Here is a 20,651-nt window from a genome sequence, read left to right on the forward strand (position 1 = left end):
GATGTTTGCTTTTAAATAGGTAACCAATAAAAGCGACCTCCTGCTTGGCTGCTACTGGTTACTTTACCTGAGCAAAAGCAATGTCTTTAATTTATTACTCTTTTTCTAAAATGCTGACTCCATCTACTGTAAACTAATATTTATATTTTCCCCACACTGTAATAATATATATTTACTTAGTACCTCTGTGGTGCAGAACAATACAATGCATTGCCCTGGTATGGACATTTGTATTCTCAATTTGTGGATATATTAGGTCATTTAATGAAATTGGTAAATTGTTGGCACTTTCTAAATTGCGAAAATAAAAATGAATCTTTTAAAAATGGTAAACTTATTTGTTTTGCTTTTATGTAAACCAATCTTAAAAGTGTAGTTTACTTTGATTTTGCTAACATTTACAAAGATGAAAATAATCTAAGTGCAACAAAATTGTCCTTCCTTTACTCTTGCATTTCCGTTAAAAGTTAAAAGGCAACACAACAAAGGTGCCCAATCTGTGATCCGTTTACTGATTCTAAACCTGTTTTAGCAGTCCATCTCCTCCAATCAACAGCTCAAGACTGCTGGGGACCCCAAACTGAACATTCCCTGAATCAGAAGTTACAAATTATGATCATAGTGCTCAGGTAGTTCTATTCTACTGTAGAGTTGGTACACATGCAACAGTTGGATTGTCTTAGGGAATGCATCACGTTTCTAAACAATCTCCTCTTCTCATTAGCCGACTGATTTACTGTTGTATCTCTGGATTTCTCAGAAGGCTGTAGGTGATGTTCTATTTGAATATCCAGATGCTTTTGAATAGTAAACCCAAGAACCTCAGGATCCATTGCAGCTCCATATACCTCCCATGTCATTCCTTCATCATCCCAGCAGACTTCTCTTACTGGGGACCGAGGACATTGCAGTGCTAAGCCTACTTCAGGAAATAATTGCGCGTGACTTCCATTAGGAATATATGGAGTTGTAGACACTGATTTGTTTTCCATTATGACAATAGTTTGTACCTCTGCATCTTTACAATGAAGTGGGTGTCTGTATTGCTTTGACAATTGGTTTTCAGTAGTCATAGTCCAAGTGTCTTTCATCTCCTTACTTAAGCCTGTTGCTTGCTGGGTAATTGATGATGTTTCAGATAACTTAGTTAACAGTTCATAACTGCCTTGTCTACTTAACTGCATTTCCCCTATAGACATTGCTGATTGTGTAAAAAACAGCTTGCCACATCTCATTAGCTTTTTAGCATCCAGTCCAGATTCACTGACAGATGAGACTAGTTTAGGAAAAACGAAGTTACCAGAAGGTGGTAGCAGAGAACAAAATTCTGGATGTGTGTGACTTGGCCCTGATTCACCAAGTATGCTTAATAGCCCTGGGGAATACTGGACAGATGGTATGGGCAGAGAATGGCAAAATGCAGCAATAGTGTCATCCCCCTTCATAGCTGGTTTGTGAGCTATGCGACAATTATATTCACAACTGTTATTAATTTGTGACTGCTTCATGTTACAAAAACTATCACACACAGTTAGTCCTGGCTTATTGCAATGTGGTTGGCTATACACCAGTGAATTGTTTGCAAAACCATTCTCAGAATTCATTGGTTCCAAAACTCTATGATGATATGTTTCAGTTACTGAATGTAATGAAATATTCTGCTTGATATCATGGCTACCCAAATGGAATAAGCCAATATTTTGATCTCTCCCTGAACACATCATTTCGCTGAGGTTGTTTTGATTATTTGACAAAGAACCGACTATTCCAGAATCACTGGCTGCATCAGAAATTCCAGTAGAAGAATAAAGAGTTAAGTATGTGGCACTGTTTTTATTGCTTATCATAGGAGAGCTTGATATTGGTACTTTGTTGTAGAAGGAATCAGAATAACTCTTTTTGATGCCCACCTCCTGTGTATCAAACCTGTCAAAACGTTGAGCTTTACACTTGGAAATTTTTGAACCACCCAACAAGGACATATTTTCTAGCACATCACTTTTGGAATATCCCTCTGGTTCTCTAGGGTTAGGAAAAGAATCAGCAGCTATGTAATTATTTTGCAGCTGACCATTTTCCCCTGGATGGTTTATGAAATGATTGCTGAGGTCTTCAGCAAAATATGAATCAAGAACCGGATCTTCCATTGTTGACCACTTCTCAGTCTGTGACGCTTGTCTGTTGTCACTACTTGTGGATTGGCAGAACAATCTGTTAAGGCTTTTATGAATATCGTGCCTCTTCTGTTCAGGGCCTTGGCCATCAGACACAGTAGAGACACTCTTTGACAGTGAATGGCAGTCTTTTTTAAGTTTCTCATTGCTTATCAAATTGAAAGTATCCTGGTAAGAATGAACAGAAAGTCTGTGGTGGCTGCTTTCCATAGCAGAGATATTTTTCCAGCACCTACAAAACAATTGTTTGAATTGAAATATTACATAAAAGTAAATTAAATTGGAAGAATGCACACATTTTTGCAACTGGAAGACTGCTTTCAAAATATACAATATATAAATTATATAAATATATAATTAAAAATGTATGTTAGAAAAAAACATGCTGTAATTACTTGATTACATGAATCTCCTAGACAACTTGTACCATTGTTTGACATAAGAATAAAAATTATATTTTTCCAAATCTCTAATTGTTGTGAATAATGCCTCTGATCTCTAATTGTTGTGAATAATGCCTCTGTAGGAGCTGTTACTTGTTGCTTCAAGCAAAGAGCTTCTAAACAGACTCATTTTTCCAGTCATTATCTGCCAGAAAGAATAAAAACTTGGGTTAACTCTAGTTGTTTTGTTATACAGTAACTCTGAGACTATACAATTTTTAAGTTTGAAGAAACATAAATAAAAAATAAACACCAAGGAAGGGAAAAACAAAAACATTTAGATCATAAATCACAGAGTATATATATATATATATATATGAACCATATATATACTCTTACTTAATCTTGAAATGATGCTAAATTGTTAGTTAATAACAATACTTTTGAAATATTCTTTTATCCAGATGATTCAAGCTGTCTATACAGGACAATTAGGAACCGTTTATTTCAAACAAATAGTTAGGCTGCAGAGTTCTGATATAAAAGTAGGATTTCATAAGTTCCATGAGGAAATTACCCTGCTAATATATATAGATAAAAAATTAGATAGATAAAACTAAAAACCAGTGAAAAACAGATAGAACTGCTGTGTTTGCTTTACAAACACTACTATTGTTTATATTAATAAGCTGCTGTGTTGCTATGGGGGCAGCTTTTCAAAAGAGAAAAGGTTTAAGTTACACAGCAGATAGCAGATAAGCTCTGTAGAACATAATGTTATCTACTATTTATCCTGTGCCATATAGCCTGTTTTCAATTTCCGCCATTGCTATTCTGCAGCTTGTTTAAATGAAAAACCATATTGTGCAATTTGCAGCAGATGGCAGGATATCTTTAATGAATGATGCCAAATGCAACCATTAAAATCCATTTTTCTGTACAGTAGTGGGTGTAAATGATCCTGTACTTCTCAAGATAAGTGCAACTGATGCAAGATATCCTTTATGCACAGGAAATGCACGGTAAAAGGAACAAAAGAGCCAATCAGATCATTAGATCAGATCAATACCCCCAATTATGCCTTGACACCAAAATAGAACCTGGAGATACCAGCAAAGCTCTGATTAAGTTACTGAAAGATATCTAGTAATGTAGGGGACTTTGCAGAACCGTAATATTGCTGCTTAATGTCTACCCAGTCATAGAGGAGACTTTACTATCACCCAATCTCATATGATAGACTGACAAGGTGCCCCAGGAACTTGAATGCTTGGGAAATTTCCAGTGACACATAATGACATAAGTGACAGAGATTCAGGAATGGGTTCCTTGAGTCCATTATCTGTATTTCCAAGTGTACCCATTTCTAGGCCTATATTAAAAGGATACTGTCATGGGAAAACATGTTTTTTTCAAAATGCACCAGTTAATAGGGCTGCTCCAGATGTCTTCTGCACTAAAATCCATTTTCAAAAGAGCAGATTGATTTTTTATATTTAATTTTGAAATATGACATGGGGCTAGACCTATTGTCAGTTTTCCAGGTGCCCCCAGTCATGTGACTTGTGCTCCTATAAACTTCAGTCACTCTTTATTGCTGCACTCTAAAGCTAGGCATATACAGGCCGACAGACCAAGTCGGCAGTTTATCGGCCCTTGTGTAGGGCTCTCCAACGGGCTTTCCCGATTGATACCTACCCAAAAGTCGACCAGATGCCTATCGGGCAGGATTAAAAATCCCATCGGATTGCGGCCGCATCTATTCGTTGGCTATATTATGATCTGATCAATTTAAGGTGTTTGGCCACCTTAAATTGTAGTGATATCACCCCCCCCCAGCAGCCTATCAGCAGAACAATGGGAAGGTAACCAGATAGCAGCTCTCTGGTAGATATAAGAACAGCACTTAATAGTAAAAATCCATGTCCCACTGCAACTCCTTCAGTTACATTAAGTAGGAGAAACAATAGCCTGAAAGAAAGTAGTTTCATAGTGCAGCACTGGCTCTTTCTGAATGCACATGACCAGTCAAAATGACCTGAGATGGCTGCCTACACACCAATATTACAACTAAGAAAAAATAGGTTAGGAATGAAATTTTACATGGTTACTTTGCAGTGTAAACAGTGTAATTTAGAAATAAAAACTAAAGTCTCTTATAACTGTATCAGCAAACAAGTTGATTTTCACATGGGCATGAACTGATGTTTTGCAATGATGTACAATCGAAGGGTGTATACACAGAATATAGAATTCTCTTTTCCATTAGAAAAATAAAAAATGAAAAATAAATAATTTAAAGTTGTCCCGTCTCCGTGTCATGACTGGAACCTGAATACTGTTTGTTAGAATTAGACACCTTAGCATCAGAGAACCAAGAGTAATAGATAAAATAAGCAATTTGCTAGCTATACAGAGAGTTAGATTGGCACAACAAACTGGAATCCAGGAATAATTAAATATCCCCATGTAACATAAGTCAAAATCTCATTCCATAAAACTATTTTCCATAATACAGGATCTGTTATCCATATTGCTTGGGACATGGGGTTTACTGGATAAGGGATATTTCTATAATTTGGATCTTCATCATTAAGTTTGCTAAAAAAAAAATAAAAAAAAAAAATAACCATTAAATAAACCAATATACCCAAAGAGTCATCACATTAACCAGATTCTATCTACGGGCTGTTAAGTTAAACATGACTGTGGGAAATAATAATAAAGTTGTTAAATTCATAGATCATTTAGTGGGAAACTGTTAACACTGTTATCTGGAATACCTCTGATAAATTCTAAAGTGTATTGAGACTGGAATTGACTTTTATATACCTCCAAACTCCTTTATGTTTGTTATTTTATATTGATATGTAAAATAAATAAAAACATTTGATAAAAAATAAATAAACCAATTTAATTGTTTTTTTCACAAATACAGCTTTATACAGCTTGGTTGGGATCTAGTACAATATACTGTTTTATTATTATTACAAAGAAAAAGGAAATAAATAGAATTATTTGTTTAAAATGGACCCTGTGGGACGTTCTTCCAGTATTTTGAGCTTTCTGGCTAATGGTATAAGTATAAGGGTCACCGTTGGGGGAAGGATGGTGAACGTTGGCCCCGGGCCTGGTCCCAAAAATCACGTAACTTACATAGTAACATAGTAACATAGTAAGTAAGGTTGAAAAAAGACACACGTCCATCAAGTTCAACCTTTTTTTTGTTTTTTTTTATACGCCTAACTGCCAGTTGATCCAGAGGAAGGCAAAAACCCCATCTGAAGCCTCACCAATTTGCCTCAGAGGGGGAAAAAATTCCTTCCTGACTCCAAGATGGCAATCGGTCTAGTCCCTGGATCAACTTGTACTATGAGCTATCTTCCATAACCCTGTATTCCCCCACTTGCTAAAAAGCCATCCAACCCCTTCTTAAAGCTATCTAATGTATCAGCCTGTACAACTGATTCAGGTAGAGAATTCTTCACAGCTCTCACTGTAAAAAACCCCTTCCGAATATTTAGGCGGAACCTCTTTTCTTCTAATCAGAATGGGTGACCTTGTGTCAGCTGGAAAGACCTACTGATAAATAAATTAGAGAGATTTTTATATGATCCCCTTATATATTTATACATAGTTATCACATCACCCCTTAAGCGTCTCTTCTCCATCGTGAACATCCCCAATTTGGCCAGTCTTTCCTCATAGCTAAGATTTTCCATACCTTTTACCAGCTTAGTTGCCCTTCTCTGTACCCTCTCTAATACAATAATGTCCTGTTTGAGTGATGGAGACCAAAACTGTACGGCATAATCTAGATGGGGCCTTACAAGTGCTCTATACAGTGGAAGAATGACCCCCTCCTCCCGTGACTCTATGCCCCTTTTAATACAGCTCAAGACCTTATTTGCCCTTGATGTTGCTGACTGGCATTGCTTGCTACAGCCAAGTTTATCATCTACAAGGACTCCAAGGTCCTTTTCCATAATGGATTTGCCTAGTGCAGTACCATTAAGGGTATAAGTGGCTTGGATATTTTTACATCCCAGGTGCATGACTTTACATTTATCAACATTGAATCTCATTTGCCACTTAGCTGCCCAGATTGCCAGTTTGTCAAGATCGTGTTGCAAGGATGCCACATCCTGGATGGAATTAATTGGGCTAGATAATTTTGTGTCATCTGCAAAAACTGATACATTACTTACAAAACCCTCCCCTAAGTCATTAATGAACAAGTTAAATAAAAGTGGACCTAATACCGAGCCCTGGGGGACCCCACTAAGAACCTTACTCCAAATAGAGAATGTACCATTAACAACCACCCTCTTTACCCGATCCTGTAGCCAGTTTCCTATCCATGTGCAAACGACTTCATTAAGCCCAACAGACCTTAGTTTATAAAGCAGTCCTTTGTGGGGCACAGTATCAAAAGTTTTGGCAAAATCCAAATAGATCACATCTACTGCCCCCCCCACTGTCCAGCATCTTACTTACCTCATCATAAAAAGCAATCAAATTTGTCTGACATGACCTATCCTTCATAAAGCCATGCTGATTGCTGCTCATAATGCCATTCACTAGGACAAAATTTTGAATGTGATCCCTTAACAAGCCTTCAAATAATTTGCCCACCACAGATGTCAAGCTTACTGGCCTATAATTGCCAGGCTGAGATCGTAATCCCTTTTTAAATATTGGAAAAACATCAGTTTTTCTCCAATCCATAGGCACCATACCAGATGAAAGTGAATCTGAGAAAATCAGAAATAAGGGCTGGTCTAAAACTGAACTAAGCTCTCTTAGAACCCGGGGGTGTATGCCATCAGGCCCTGGAGCCTTGTTTACATTAATTTTTATTAAAGCTTTATGAATCATATCCTGAGTCAGCCACTGACTAGATTGAGCTGAGCCATTAGTGCAGCTATAAAGTGAGCCTGGGAACTCCGACTACTCTATTGTATACACTGAAGAAAAGAACTGATTAAACACATTTGCCTTTTCTGTATCTGTTACAACCATACTGGTACCATTATTTAATGGAGCAACACTCTCAATCTGCATCTTTTTACTATTAATATATTTAAAAAACTTTTTAGGGTTAGTTTTCACCTCCATCGCAATTAAATGTTCATTTCCTTTCTTTGCCTTCCAGATTGCTGATTTACAATATTTATTACAGTGTTTATATTCATTAAATGCAGCTTCTGTCCCAACAGATTTGTAGTTTTTAAATGCCTTTCTCTTCTTTCCTATTAACTTCTTTACTTCTGTATTAAGCCACATAGGATGATTCTTAGAGCTTCTACATTTACTTCTTAAGGGAATAAATTGAGAACAGTAATGATTTAATATCATTTTAAATGACAACCATTTCTGTTCTGTGTTTTTAGCTGAAAACTTAATGCCCCAATCAATAGCCCTCAAGGCACTAAAATTAGCTTTTGCAAAATTCATGGTTTTTGTTGCCCCATGTATATTTGTTTTTCGCACCAGACATTAAATGATATAACATTATGCACAATATAAGAGAAGATAGAAAAGAACCCACACTTGATCAGTTAAACTAAAGCAGTCACAATATATTCTTCACTTGCCTATTCGATCCCAGTTAAGTTATACACACTCAGATAAACACCACTAATTAGTACATTGGGTTGAGTATATCACTAAGTAATAAATTCTAAAGTGCTGTGCGATAAATTAATTGGATGCACAGCACTTTAGAATTTATTACTTAGTGATATACTCAACCCAATGTACTAATTAGTGGTGTAGGAGCATAAAAACTAGGATTAAAGAACATAGGGGAAACATCCGAAATTTTAAACAAGGAACTCCTACAGACACTACTAAGCTGCATTTAATGAATTTCAATACCGCAAACCATAACCAAACACAATTGAAGTGGATGGTATTAGAAGTAGTCCAGCCCTCACAAAGGGAAGGTGATATGAGACAATATTTATTACAAAAGGAAGGATTCTGGATAAAAAGATTAAATAACTTACACCCACAAGGCGTGAATGACAGCTGGAATGTAAAATGTTATCTTTAAATTGAAAGATGTTGTAACAAAATGAACCACTGTAACAAAGTTATCTTTTCTTTTAGTTGCAACATAACTTCCTGTGTAACAATATGTATTTGTTACAATTGCCTGCTTGCAATAATGTTTTACCCTGTAACACAATTGATACATATTTCTGTTTCCTTTACAGATAACTAGTTTGCCCAGTTTGAAACACTAGAATACTTCATAACGAGTGCTATAATACTACGTGATGGTAAGATGGGCAACTACATAAAATACATAGAATTTATATATTTGGTATAATGTGAATTGATTATCTTCAACTAAGCTATGTGTTATCATTTGTAATATAGAAAACACTAATCAGTGATAGAAAATTACGTTTATTTTCAGGTGTGACTATTCCAAGGTAGGCCATTGAAATGGCAGTACCTTGAACTTTTAATTGTTTAATTGTTTGATACACCTACTTGAACTTCTACACACCTGCACTGGGTGCATAACACTAACATGGGAATGTAATAAAAGTCGTAAAGAGCAAAACAATTCGCACCAATAAGACTAAAAATCCACATCTCACAATGTAACATTGTTCCTTAAACTGTTATTGCATTGCGAATTTTAATTGCGCATTGCGAATTTTAATTGCGAACTCATAAGAAGTGCTTGAAGGTGTCGTAATCTTTTGGAGCAAACATAACGACTTTTTCAGTAAGAAGTTTTATTACATTGACTGCGCATTGGCGCAAACTATAAAATTCGCAAACAGTCTTTCACTGTTGGAAGTGGTCGCTAAACAGTTTCCAGGCTCGCAAAAGCTATATTAAATTGGCACAAAGCAAAATTTGTTCACGCAAAGGCATAACTTTTCGCATTGCAAATAGTTTTTCCGTTAGCGATTTTTAATACATTAGCCCATAAGAGGAACAATGGACTGATTGGACATTGATGGACTCTGCACAACCCCCCAGGGGGAGGTCTTTTACACTATTTTTGTATAAATGTTTTTGTCTTCACTTGTAAAATATAACACTTGATAAAGAGCCTTGAGCCCGAAACATGTCGTGGCAATAAATAGGGATGTAGCGAACGTCGGAAAAAATGTTCTCAAACATATTCGCGAACTTGCGTCAAAAATGCGAACGGTTCGCGAACGTCGCGAACCCCATAGAATTCAATGGGAAGGCGAATTTTAAAAGCTAGAAAAGACATTTCTGGCCAGAAAAATGATTTTAAAGTTGTTTAAAGGGTGCAACGACCTGGACAGTGGCATGCCAGAGGGGGATCAAGGGCAAAAATGTATCTGAAAAATACATTGTTGACACAGCGCTGCGTTTTGTGCTGTAAAGGGCAGAAATCACACTACATTTCTAAACTTGTGTAATAAACTGCTTTAAAACGTCCGGCGTCTACATGCCAATCAAGTCGTGTAAAGGTTACAGCCTGTTCACACGCAAAGACAAAACGCGGCGCTTACTGCAACGCAAAAAAACGCAAAGAACTTTCATGAATGATACCGTCAAGTGAGCAAATAATAGTTTTTAATTACTAGTTGCTTGTCACCTCCAGGATGTTCGTCCTGTTGGTGGCAATATTTCTGTAGTGGTGTGTTTAGCAGTCACCGTGCTTGTGCGCACGTGCACGGTCAGGCAGAGGTAATTCAATGTACAGTGAAGTGAACTAAAAAACACTGATTCTGCAGTGTGGGCCCAGTTTTGGTCTACTTTATTGATCACCTGCGGTGACCATAAAAGATGCGATTTTGCCACTGTTGCAGAACCCTGAAAAATTAGGCATGTGTACTTTCCTGAAAAATTATGTTTTTTTTGTCGCAGCCACTGAAGCACAGAGGCCAGAAAAAATATGCCATATGAATGCTAAAAATATGAATTTTTTTTGTCGCAGCCACTGAAGCACAGAGGCCAGAAAAAATATGCCATATGAATGCTAAAAATATGAATTTTTTTTGTCGCAGCCACTGAAGCACAGAGGCCAGAAAAAATATGCCATATGAATGCTAAAAATATGAATTTTTTTTGTTGCAGCCACTGAAGCACAGAGGCCAGAAAAAATATGCCATATAAATGCTGAAAATATGAATTTTTTTTGTCGCAGCCACTGAAGCACAGAGGCCAGAAAAAATATGCCATATGAATGCTAAAAATATGAATTTTTTTTGTCGCAGCCACTGAAGCACAGAGGCCAGAAAAAATATGCCATATGAATGCTAAAAATATGAATTTTTTTTGTTGCAGCCACTGAAGCACAGAGGCCAGAAAAAATATGCCATATAAATGCTGAAAATATGAATTTTTTTTGTCGCAGCCACTGAAGCACAGAGGCCAGAAAAAATATGCCATATGAATGCTAAAAATATGAATTTTTTTTGTCGCAGCCACTGAAGCACAGAGGCCAGAAAAAATATGCCATATGAATGATAAAAATATGAATTTTTTTTGTCGCAGCCACTGAAGCACAGAGGCCAGAAAAAATATGCCATATAAATGCTGAAAATATGAATTTTTTTGGTTGCAGCCACTGAAGCACAGAGGCCAGAAAAACTCAGGATTTACCTGTCCAAAAAGTTTTGATTGAAATGAAACCAGTAGGGTTTGCACCCTAGTTTGTAACGGTGGCGGAGGGAGGAGGACGCTAAAGGACAGCTGTGTGTGGAGTCATGCGGCGTGCAGAGAAGGACAGCTGCATGGGGAGTCAGAACAAGTCTTCCGGCGTGCAGTAACCCTCCGAGATCCATGCCTCGTTCATTTTAATAAAGGTCAGGTAATCCACACTTTTGTGACCTAGGCGAGTTCTCTTCTCAGTTACAATCCCTCCTGCTGCACTGAAGGTCCTTTCTGAGAGGACACTTGAGGCGGGGCAAGACAAGAGGTTCATGGCAAATTGTGACAGCTCTGGCCACAGATCAAGCCTGCGCACCCAGTAGTCCAGGGGTTCATCGCTCCTCAGAGTGTCGATATCTGCAGTTAATGCCAGGTAGTCCGCTACCTGCCGGTCGAGGCGTTCTTTGAGGGTGGATCCCGAAGGGTTCTGGCGCTGCCTTGGACTGAAAAACCTTTGCATGTCTGACGTTACAGAGTGGCCAAAGTGCATTGTCCTTGCAGGTGCGCTCGTGGCAGGATTACTGGCACCTCTGCCCCTGGAATGTTGTTGAGTTCCTGAAGTGACATCACCCTTAAAAGCATTGTACAACATGTTTTGCAGGCTGGTTTGTAAATGCACCATCCTTTCGGACTTGTGGTACGTTGGTAACATTTCTGCCACTTTATGCTTGTACCGAGGGTCTAGTAGCGTTGCGACCCAGTACAGGTCCTTCTCCTTAAGCCTCTTGATACGGGGGTCCTTCAACAGGCATGACAGCATGAAAGACCCCATTCTCACAAGGTTGGATGCAGAGGTATCCATCTCCGCTTCCTCGTTATCAAGGACTATATCATCCACGGTCTCCTCCCCCCAGCCACGTACAAGACCAGGGGTCCCCAAAAGGTCACCACAAGCCCCCTGGGAAGCCTGCTCCTGTTGGTCCTCCTCCTCCACAAAGCCACCTTCCTCCTCTGACTCCACTTCTGACACCTCTCCCTGCGTTGCAGCAGGTGCCTGGGCTCGTTCTGGTGATTCCGACCAGAAATCGTGCGCTTCCTGCTCCTCGTCACGCTGGTCTACAGCCTCATCTGTCACTCGTCGCACGGCACGCTCCAGGAAGAAAGCAAAGGGTATTAGGTCGCTGATGGTGCCTTCGGTGCGACTGACCATGTTTGTAACCTCTTCAAAAGGGCGCATGAGCCTGCAGGCATCGCGCATAAGCACCCAGTAACGGGGGAAAAAAATCCCCAGCTCTGCAGATCCAGTCCTACCACCCAGTTCAAACAGGTATTCATTGACGGCTCTTTGTTGTTGCAGCAGACGTTCAAACATGAGGAGCGTTGAATTCCAGCGAGTCTGGCTGTCGCAAATTAAACGCCTGACTGGCATGTTGTACCGCTGCTGAATGTCAGCAAGGCGTGCCATGGCTGTGTAGGAACGTCTGAAATGGGCCGACACCTTCCTGGACTGCCTGAGAATGTCCTGGAATCCTGGGTACTTCGAGACAAAACGTTGGACTATTAAATTCAGAACATGTGCCATGCAGGGCACATGTGTTAAATTGCCCAGTCTCAGTGCTGCCAACAGATTGCTTCCGTTGTCACACACCACTTTTCCGATCTTCAGTTGGTGTGGGGTCAGCCACCGATCGGCCTGTGACTGCAGAGATGACAGGAGTACAGATCCGGTATGGTTTCTGCTTTCCAGGCACGTCATCCCCAAAACAGCATGACAACCGCGTACCTGGCACGTCGAATAGCCTAGGGGGAGCTGGGGGTGCACAGGTGTGGAGGAGGAGGACCCAGCAGCAGAGGAGGAGGAAGCAGAGGAAGAAGACGAGGTAGAGAGCGAAGGAGGAGTAGAGGTGGTGGCAGAACCGCGTGCAATCCGTGGCGGTGATACCAACTCCACTGTTGTTGTTGAGCCACGCATTCCCTGCTTCCCAGCCATAAGCAAGTTCACCCAGTGGGCAGTGTAGGTGACATACCTGCCCTGACCATGCTTGGAGGACCATGCGTCAGTAGTCATATGGACCTTTGCCCCAACACTAAGTGACAGAGATGCGGTGACTTGGCTCTGCACATGGTGGTACAGGTGTGGGTATTCCCTTCTTGGAGAAAAAATTGCGGCTGGGTACCTTCCACTGCGGTGTCCCAATTGCTACAAATTTGCAGAAGGCCTCAGAGTCCACCAGCTGGTATGGTAAAAGCTGGCGGGCTAAGAGTGCAGACAAGCCAGCTGTCAGACGCCGGGCAAGGGGGTGACTCGCAGACATTAGCTTCTTACGCTCATCATGGCCCTCACAGAAACTTGGCTGGGGGCAGATGACTGGGAACTGGTGGTCAAGGTGGAAGGCGGAGTGGAGGGTGGTTCAGACGGCTCAAGGACAGCAGAGGTAGAGCAGTAAGATGCTGGACCAGAAGGAGGGTGGCTTTTAGTTTGTCTGCTGCCTTTGAGGTGTTGCTCCGATAGTGCTTTGTGCTTGCCGTTCATGTGCCTTCGCATAGAAGTTGTACCTATGTGGGTGTTGGGCTTCCCAAGACTCAGTTTCTGACTGCACTCATTGCAAATTACAACGCTTTTGTCAGAGGCACACACATTAAAAAAATCCCACACTGCTGAGCTTTTTGAAGCTGGCAATCTGGCGGTAACAGTAGAAGTTGGCGGCAATGGCGGGTGCGTTGGCCGGCTGACCACAGGTGCCGATACATGTTGTTGCCCTACTGTTCCCTGCGAGCTGTCCTCCCTGCTTCTTCTAAGTCTTATTCTCCTCCTGCCTCTCTGACTCTCCGTCTCTCCATCTGAACTATCCTCCTCTTGCTCTCTTCTACTGGGCACCCACAAAACATCAATCTCCTCATCATCATTCTCCTCAGATGCATCAATTTCTTCTAACAGCTCACAGAAGGAAGCAGCAGCGGGGACCTCCTCATCACTCATTATGTCCATCTCTGTTGTGTTGTCTGCCAGAATTATATCTGGTGTAACGTCCTCATCTCCTTCATCTTCTTCTGCCAATAATGGTTGCGCATCACTCAGTTCAAGAAACTCATGTGTAAATAACTCCTCTGACTCCAGTGAAGAAGGGGCGCCGGTGGTGGAGGAAGTGTTACGTGGGGTGCCCATAGCAGAGGAGGATGAGGATGTTGTGGCAAAGTTAGAAACGGTAGAGGAAGGGGTGTGCTGTGTAAGCCAGTCAACTACCTCTTCAGCATTTTGGGAGTTCAGGGTAATTGCCTTTGTAAAACTGGGCATTTTCCTAGGGCCACAGGATAGCATAGCAGCACGGCCCCTAGTGCCTCTGCGTGGCGGCCTGCCTTTGCCTGGCATTTTTTTTAAAACAACAACAACAACTCAGGTGGTGTTTCTGGAGACGGTATTATTATTGATATTTAGACAGAATGTGAACAAGCTCACACAGCTAGGCGGCAGTTGTTTGAAGAACACACTGGGCAAACAATGTCTGCAAGGTCAACGTATACACTACAGCAGTGGATACGGAATATATTATTGCTGCTTGGAAAACGTCACTCAGGTGGTGTTTCTGGAGACGGTATTATTATTGATATTTAGACAGAATGTGAACAAGCTCACACAGCTAGGCGGCAGTTGTTTGAAGAACACACTGGGCAAACAATGTCTGCAAGGTCAACGTATACACTACAGCAGTGGATACGGAATATATTATTGCTGCTTGGAAAACGTCACTCAGGTGGTGTTTCTGGAGACGGTATTATTATTGATATTTAGACAGAATGTGAACAAGCTCACACAGCTAGGCGGCAGTTGTTTGAAGAACACACTGGGCAAACAATGTCTGCAAGGTCAACGTATACACTACAGCAGTGGATACGGAATATATTATTGCTGCTTGAAAAACGTCACTCAGGTGGTGTTTCTGGAGACGGTATTATTATTGATATCTAGACAGAATGTGAACAAGCTCACACAGCTAAGCGGCAGTTGTTTGAAGAACACACTGGGCAAACAATGTCTGCAAGGTCAACGTATACACTACAGCAGTGGATACGGAATATATTATTGCTGCTTGGAAAACGTCATTCAGGTGGTGTTTCTGGAGACGGTATTATTATTGATATTTAGACAGAATGTGAACAAGCTCACACAGCTAGGTGGCAGTTGTGCCACACTGGGCAAGTGCCTGCAAGTGCACTACTATTGGTGCACTACTATGAAGAACAGCAAAGAGCACTGGACACGTTAAAGAACAGTAAGATAAGTAAAATAAAAAAATTTATATATGTATATTAAAAAAAAAAAAATACTCTGGTTGGTGCTGAACTACTAGGAGCAGCACACCAGTCCACTCCCCAACACAGCTAGACTAATAGCACTGGGCTCTTATAGTAGCAAAGTAAAAAAACAAAAAAGAAAATAAAAGCAGTCCTTACAAGGACTATTGGGTTACAGGCAGCAGTCAGCAGATGAGAGATCAGCAGCAGGACAGCTGCCCACAGCAGCTACATACAGAGCACTGCAGTAGAAGGTAGATTACTAGCCAGCAAAGCTACCTAACCTAAAATGTCCCTCAAATCCCTGCAGAGTTCTGTCCCTACAATACAGAGCAGTATCAAGTAGATTACTAGCCAGCAAAGTTACTATCAACTGTCCCTCAAATCACTCAACAGCTCGCTCCCTACACTAGCTCTTCCAAGCACACACAGGCAGAATGAAAAAACGCTGCAGGGCTTCAGTTTATATATGGAAGGGGAGTGGTCCAGGGGGTGTGGGGGTGGTCCAGGAGGGAGAGCTTCCTGATTGGCTTCCATGTATCTGCTGGTCTGGGGTGAGAGGTCAAAAATAAGCGCCAGCTAAGGCGAACCCAAATTGGCGAACGTCGCGCGACGTTCGCGAACATTCGGCGGACGCGAACAGTCGATGTTCGCGCGAATTAGTTCACGGACGAACAGTCCGCGACATCCCTAGCAATAAAGCACAATTAGCAGCAAGTACTGCAATCTTGTCTGTTTCTCTCAGTAACTCCAATTTAATTTTATATCTAGCAACTAGGCAGAACAATGTGACAGGGACAGGTGTGTAGGGTTTAAAATTTGGGAAAATACCACAGAACCCTCAATGAACTGACTAACTTATTAGCACAATAATTAATGGAACTACAGTGTTTATATGAACTCCTTATTACAGATTAACATAAACTGTTTATATAATAATCTGTTTAATTCAATTATTGATCAGCTACAGTACATGATCAGATGTGGAAGGAATAGTTACTGACACCCATAACAAGATCATTGGGCCCCTAAACTTTGGAAACAAAACATTTTCTATAAATTGCAGCTGGTTATCCATCCATCGCACTGGACCCTGTATAGTTCCTGTGCCCCCAGCATTTGCAAGGTCTGTTTCCTCTATAGTTACACGCCTGCTTTTTAGTAAAATTACTTGTGATTTTAAATAATAATAGCTGTGTTGAAAAGTGAAACATCTATCAAGTTCAACCTTTTTTCCATGAAAACCTACCTACCTGCAACCTGCTGATCAATCGTCTAGCACTAGAGGACCAAACAAGTTGCTACCACACATTTGTGTTCATGGGGGACCCCAGACAAACAACTTGTATGGGGCCTCAATGTTTTTGATGGTGATACCTGCTACAGTATTTCAGTACCTTTTCAGTCAGAAATTTAAGCAAAGGGACACCCTTGGCGATGGCAGATCACAATTAAGCCTTTCAATATTTCCACATAATCATTTTCTCCTTAGCCTACACTTAGGGGCCCATTTACTAAAGGTCGAAGTGAATTTGAAGTGAATTTTCTAACTCAAAAACTTCGAGTTTCGAAGTAATTTTTGGGTACTTCGACCATTGAATAGGCCAAAATTAGATTTGAATTGAAAAAACTTTGAATATTCGACCATTCGAAAATCGAAGTACTGTCTCTTTAAAGAACTTAGACTTCGACACTTCGCCACTTAAACCTGACGAATTGCTATGTTAGCATATGGGGACCTCCTAGAACCTATAGCCAGTATTTGGCTAAGTTTTTAGAAGTCTAATTTTTAGCTTTTGTTGGTTGGTTGACAGACATTCCTGACTAAAGAACAGTAGCATCAAAAAACAACAGGGTTTGGAATGACACTATAAAGTATAATGTAACGATAGTGGATTGAAACTATAATGTATTGTTGCCTGCACAACTTCAGAAACACTACTATAGTTGTATAAACAAGCTACTGTGTAGCCATAGGGCAGCCATTCAAGCACAGGATACACAGTAAATAACATATACGCTCTGAAGGATCCCTTTGTATACTACAGAGTTTATCTGTTTTGGCTAATTATCCTGTCTCCTTTCTCCTTTTCCAGCTTGAATGGCTGCACTCAGCAGCTTGTTTATATAAACTATAGAAGAGTTCCTGAAACAAACACACCAATTGTACAAGTGCAGCACTACAGTACATTATATTTTCACTACTTTAAAACACTTTAATTTTTTGTTTTTAATGTTCCTTTAATTGTTTTTACAAAACTAATGCATTTGTTTCTCGTTCTCATTCATTGTGTTATTATTGTCTCATTATTAAAATTTTGATCTATTTACTTTGCAGGAAGTTAAAGCTGGCCATAGACGCAAAGATCCGATCGTATGAATCATCGATTCGTACGATTTTCAGATGGTGTGTGGAGAGTCCCGACATTTTTCGTCTCATGGAGATTGGTCGTTTGATTGATCTGTCCTGCATGCCACTTCAGACTGTTTGAATGCTAGGCAAGTATGTACTCTTGCTGTTGTGCATTTAATCTGCTTGTTTTAAAGAATGTTTATTGCTTAGGACCAATAAAACTAAAATGTAAAAAATTAATTACATGTCCATTGCACCTATACAATAGTTTTAAATATTTTTAATATTTAACAATGACGCAGATTGCCAACTTATTTTAGTGTGTTTATTTACAGTCTTAGCTCAGGAATCTTATTTTGCTTCAGATGCGCCCTAAAGAACCTTAACAAACTAAAACTTTATTATTCCAGTATGTGTATATTGCAGTATGTGTATCTATCTTGTTGCCTGTCTTAGGGATCCCTTGTAACTGCTCTTGGCTGTGTGCATGCACAGTAAAGTAAAATTGGATTCTCAGTAAATCAAAGGTACTCTACTGCAAATGCACAGAATCCAGGGCAGCAGAAAAATCCCAGATACATGAAACAAGATGACAGCACTAGAATAATACCACAACCCCATGCATTTCGGTAAAGATGAGCACCAGCCTGGGTTCTAAAATCATTATAATGAAAAGGGGTTGCCTAACAAATTGGCACCACCCAGCAATTAAGCCTTTCCTTAAGCAAAAGTAGGAAAGTTTGCCTTAAAACTTGTACCAGGGAGAATGCAATGTAAATTTATGTTACTAGAAAAAGAGAAAATAATAGGTGAAAAAACACTGAATATAAGTGTTTTATAAAGTACTATAAAAAAATTAAAAGTTAAAAAGGCAGGAGAATGGAAATAATTTTCGTAAACATTTCAAATCCTTATTTGCTATGATGCTGTAGTTTCGATTCTTAAATTCAGATTCTGTGTTTACCGCCTAAGCTATCAATGGCTTGAAAATAGGTAGATGGTGAGCTTAGAATTTATCTTTGCTGCAGTATAATGGGGTAGCCAAAGCAATAGTGACAGCTAAATGCAAATGAAAGAAATAATGGCAAATCCATCTACTGTTCTCTTTGTAGAGGGTGTCCTGCTAAATGGTTGAAGCAGCTCAGATGGAACCCCAAATTGGTTTATATAGACCCTGCATATCTGACTTCAAATATTTTAACTGGATCCGGCCTGCAGATAAGTGAATAATTTATAGAAAATGTTAAACATGTCAGAACCACATACCTTATGGTATCTAGTCACGATTATGTTTCCAAATTTACATTTGAAGTGTTTATCAGCATTTTTACATCATGACTGGCACTTTTAAAATGTATATATATATATATATATATATATATATATATATATATATACTGTATATATATATATATATAACCCTGCACATGCCATAAGCCTACATAAACACAGTGTGCCTCACTTATACATAACATATATACATACTACCTCAGCCTATCATGAATGTGACAGTAAGCTGGCCAAAGCAGTCCTAATAGAAGAAATGGACGGCAATACCTTGTTTTCTGCAAATGGGGTGTTCCCTAAATTTATTTCCAGACACTTTACAAGGATCAAATGTTTCGAGACCACATGGCCCTTCCACAGTGATAATGAACTACAAAGACTGTGCAAATTTGGAGGCAAACAAATTGCGACCCCTTGTGGTGGTCAACAGATACATATAGAAAAAAAGTTTTTAAAAATGTCCATTTTGCATTGAGTCCATATTCATGTTAATAACATCACTTAATGCTTTACGACCAAGTGTTCTTTGTTCTTGCCAATAAAAAAAACTTTCCTGTGAATAATTATCATCCCAAAAAATTAAGTGTATTTGTGCACCTTATCCCACCTGAAATAGATATCAATGAAATATATATCAATACAATTTACAATGATTACTCACTGACTAGGAACGAGTATGAGAAGGATGCCTCTACCTCACTTGTATACTGTAGGATTCTACCTTAGAGCTGCAAAAGAAATATGGTCCCAAAAATCACGTAACTTACAGTAAAAAAATTTACGTAACTTACATATAAGGCAATGACAATGCTCATTTAATCACACCCTTACCATTTTGTTGGTTTTTCCTACATTGCCCTTTCCGCACTGGCATTTTAAGTAATATATTATGTTCTTAGACATACATGTAAAATACCACTTTAATTTAATTTTGGTGCCCTGTGTTGGCTGCAGTAAATTAAAGGGGTATTTTACATGTATGTAAAAGAACATAATATACTACTTAAAATGCCTGTGAAGAAAGGGCTATGTAGGAAAACCCAACAGAATGGTAAGGGTGCGATTAAATGAGCATTGCAGCTCTATCCGTAATTCAGATTCAAAGATTACCTCTATAAGTCACCATGGGGCAGAATGCAAACATAAAATAGCACAACTACAATAGGAGATTTTAGAAGAAATCAAAACGAGTTATGTGAACATCGATAAAAAACTTCTCCAAAGAGAGTGTTTTTGGATTTGAAAACTTGAAACTCTTTCCACCAAGGGATCGAATGAAAACTGGGGCTTGAACTGTTTTCTATAAATGATAACTTAAAAAATAACTATAATAATAAATGAATTATGCATATTTCTTTTGCAGCTCTAAGGTAGAATCCTATAGTATACAAGTGAGGTAGAGGCATCCTTCTCTTACTCGTTCCTAGTCAGTGAGTAATTAATACATTTTATTGATTATATCTTTCATTGATATCTATGTCAGTTGGGATAAGATGTAATTTTTTGAGATGATAATTATTGACAGGAAAGTTTTTTAATGACAAGATCAAAGAACACTTGGTCGTA

The 20,651-nt window shown here is 39.4% G+C and overlaps 1 protein-coding gene across 1 annotated transcript in view; it reads right to left on the minus strand.

The window, feature by feature from the left end:
* Positions 1 to 333: 333 nt before the first annotated feature.
* LOC108703359 overlaps positions 334 to 20,651 on the minus strand; it is a 30,540-nt gene continuing 10,222 nt past the window's right edge. The window contains exon 2 of the mRNA XM_018239435.2: positions 334 to 2,406. Within this exon, the coding sequence (XP_018094924.2) occupies positions 636 to 2,406 (1,771 nt within the window). The 3' untranslated portion in view covers positions 334 to 635. The remainder of the gene's footprint in view (positions 2,407 to 20,651) is intronic.

The sequence above is a fragment of the Xenopus laevis genome, chromosome 7S (genome assembly GCF_017654675.1).
Source record: "Xenopus laevis strain J_2021 chromosome 7S, Xenopus_laevis_v10.1, whole genome shotgun sequence".
Lineage (NCBI taxonomy): Eukaryota > Metazoa > Chordata > Amphibia > Anura > Pipidae > Xenopus > Xenopus laevis.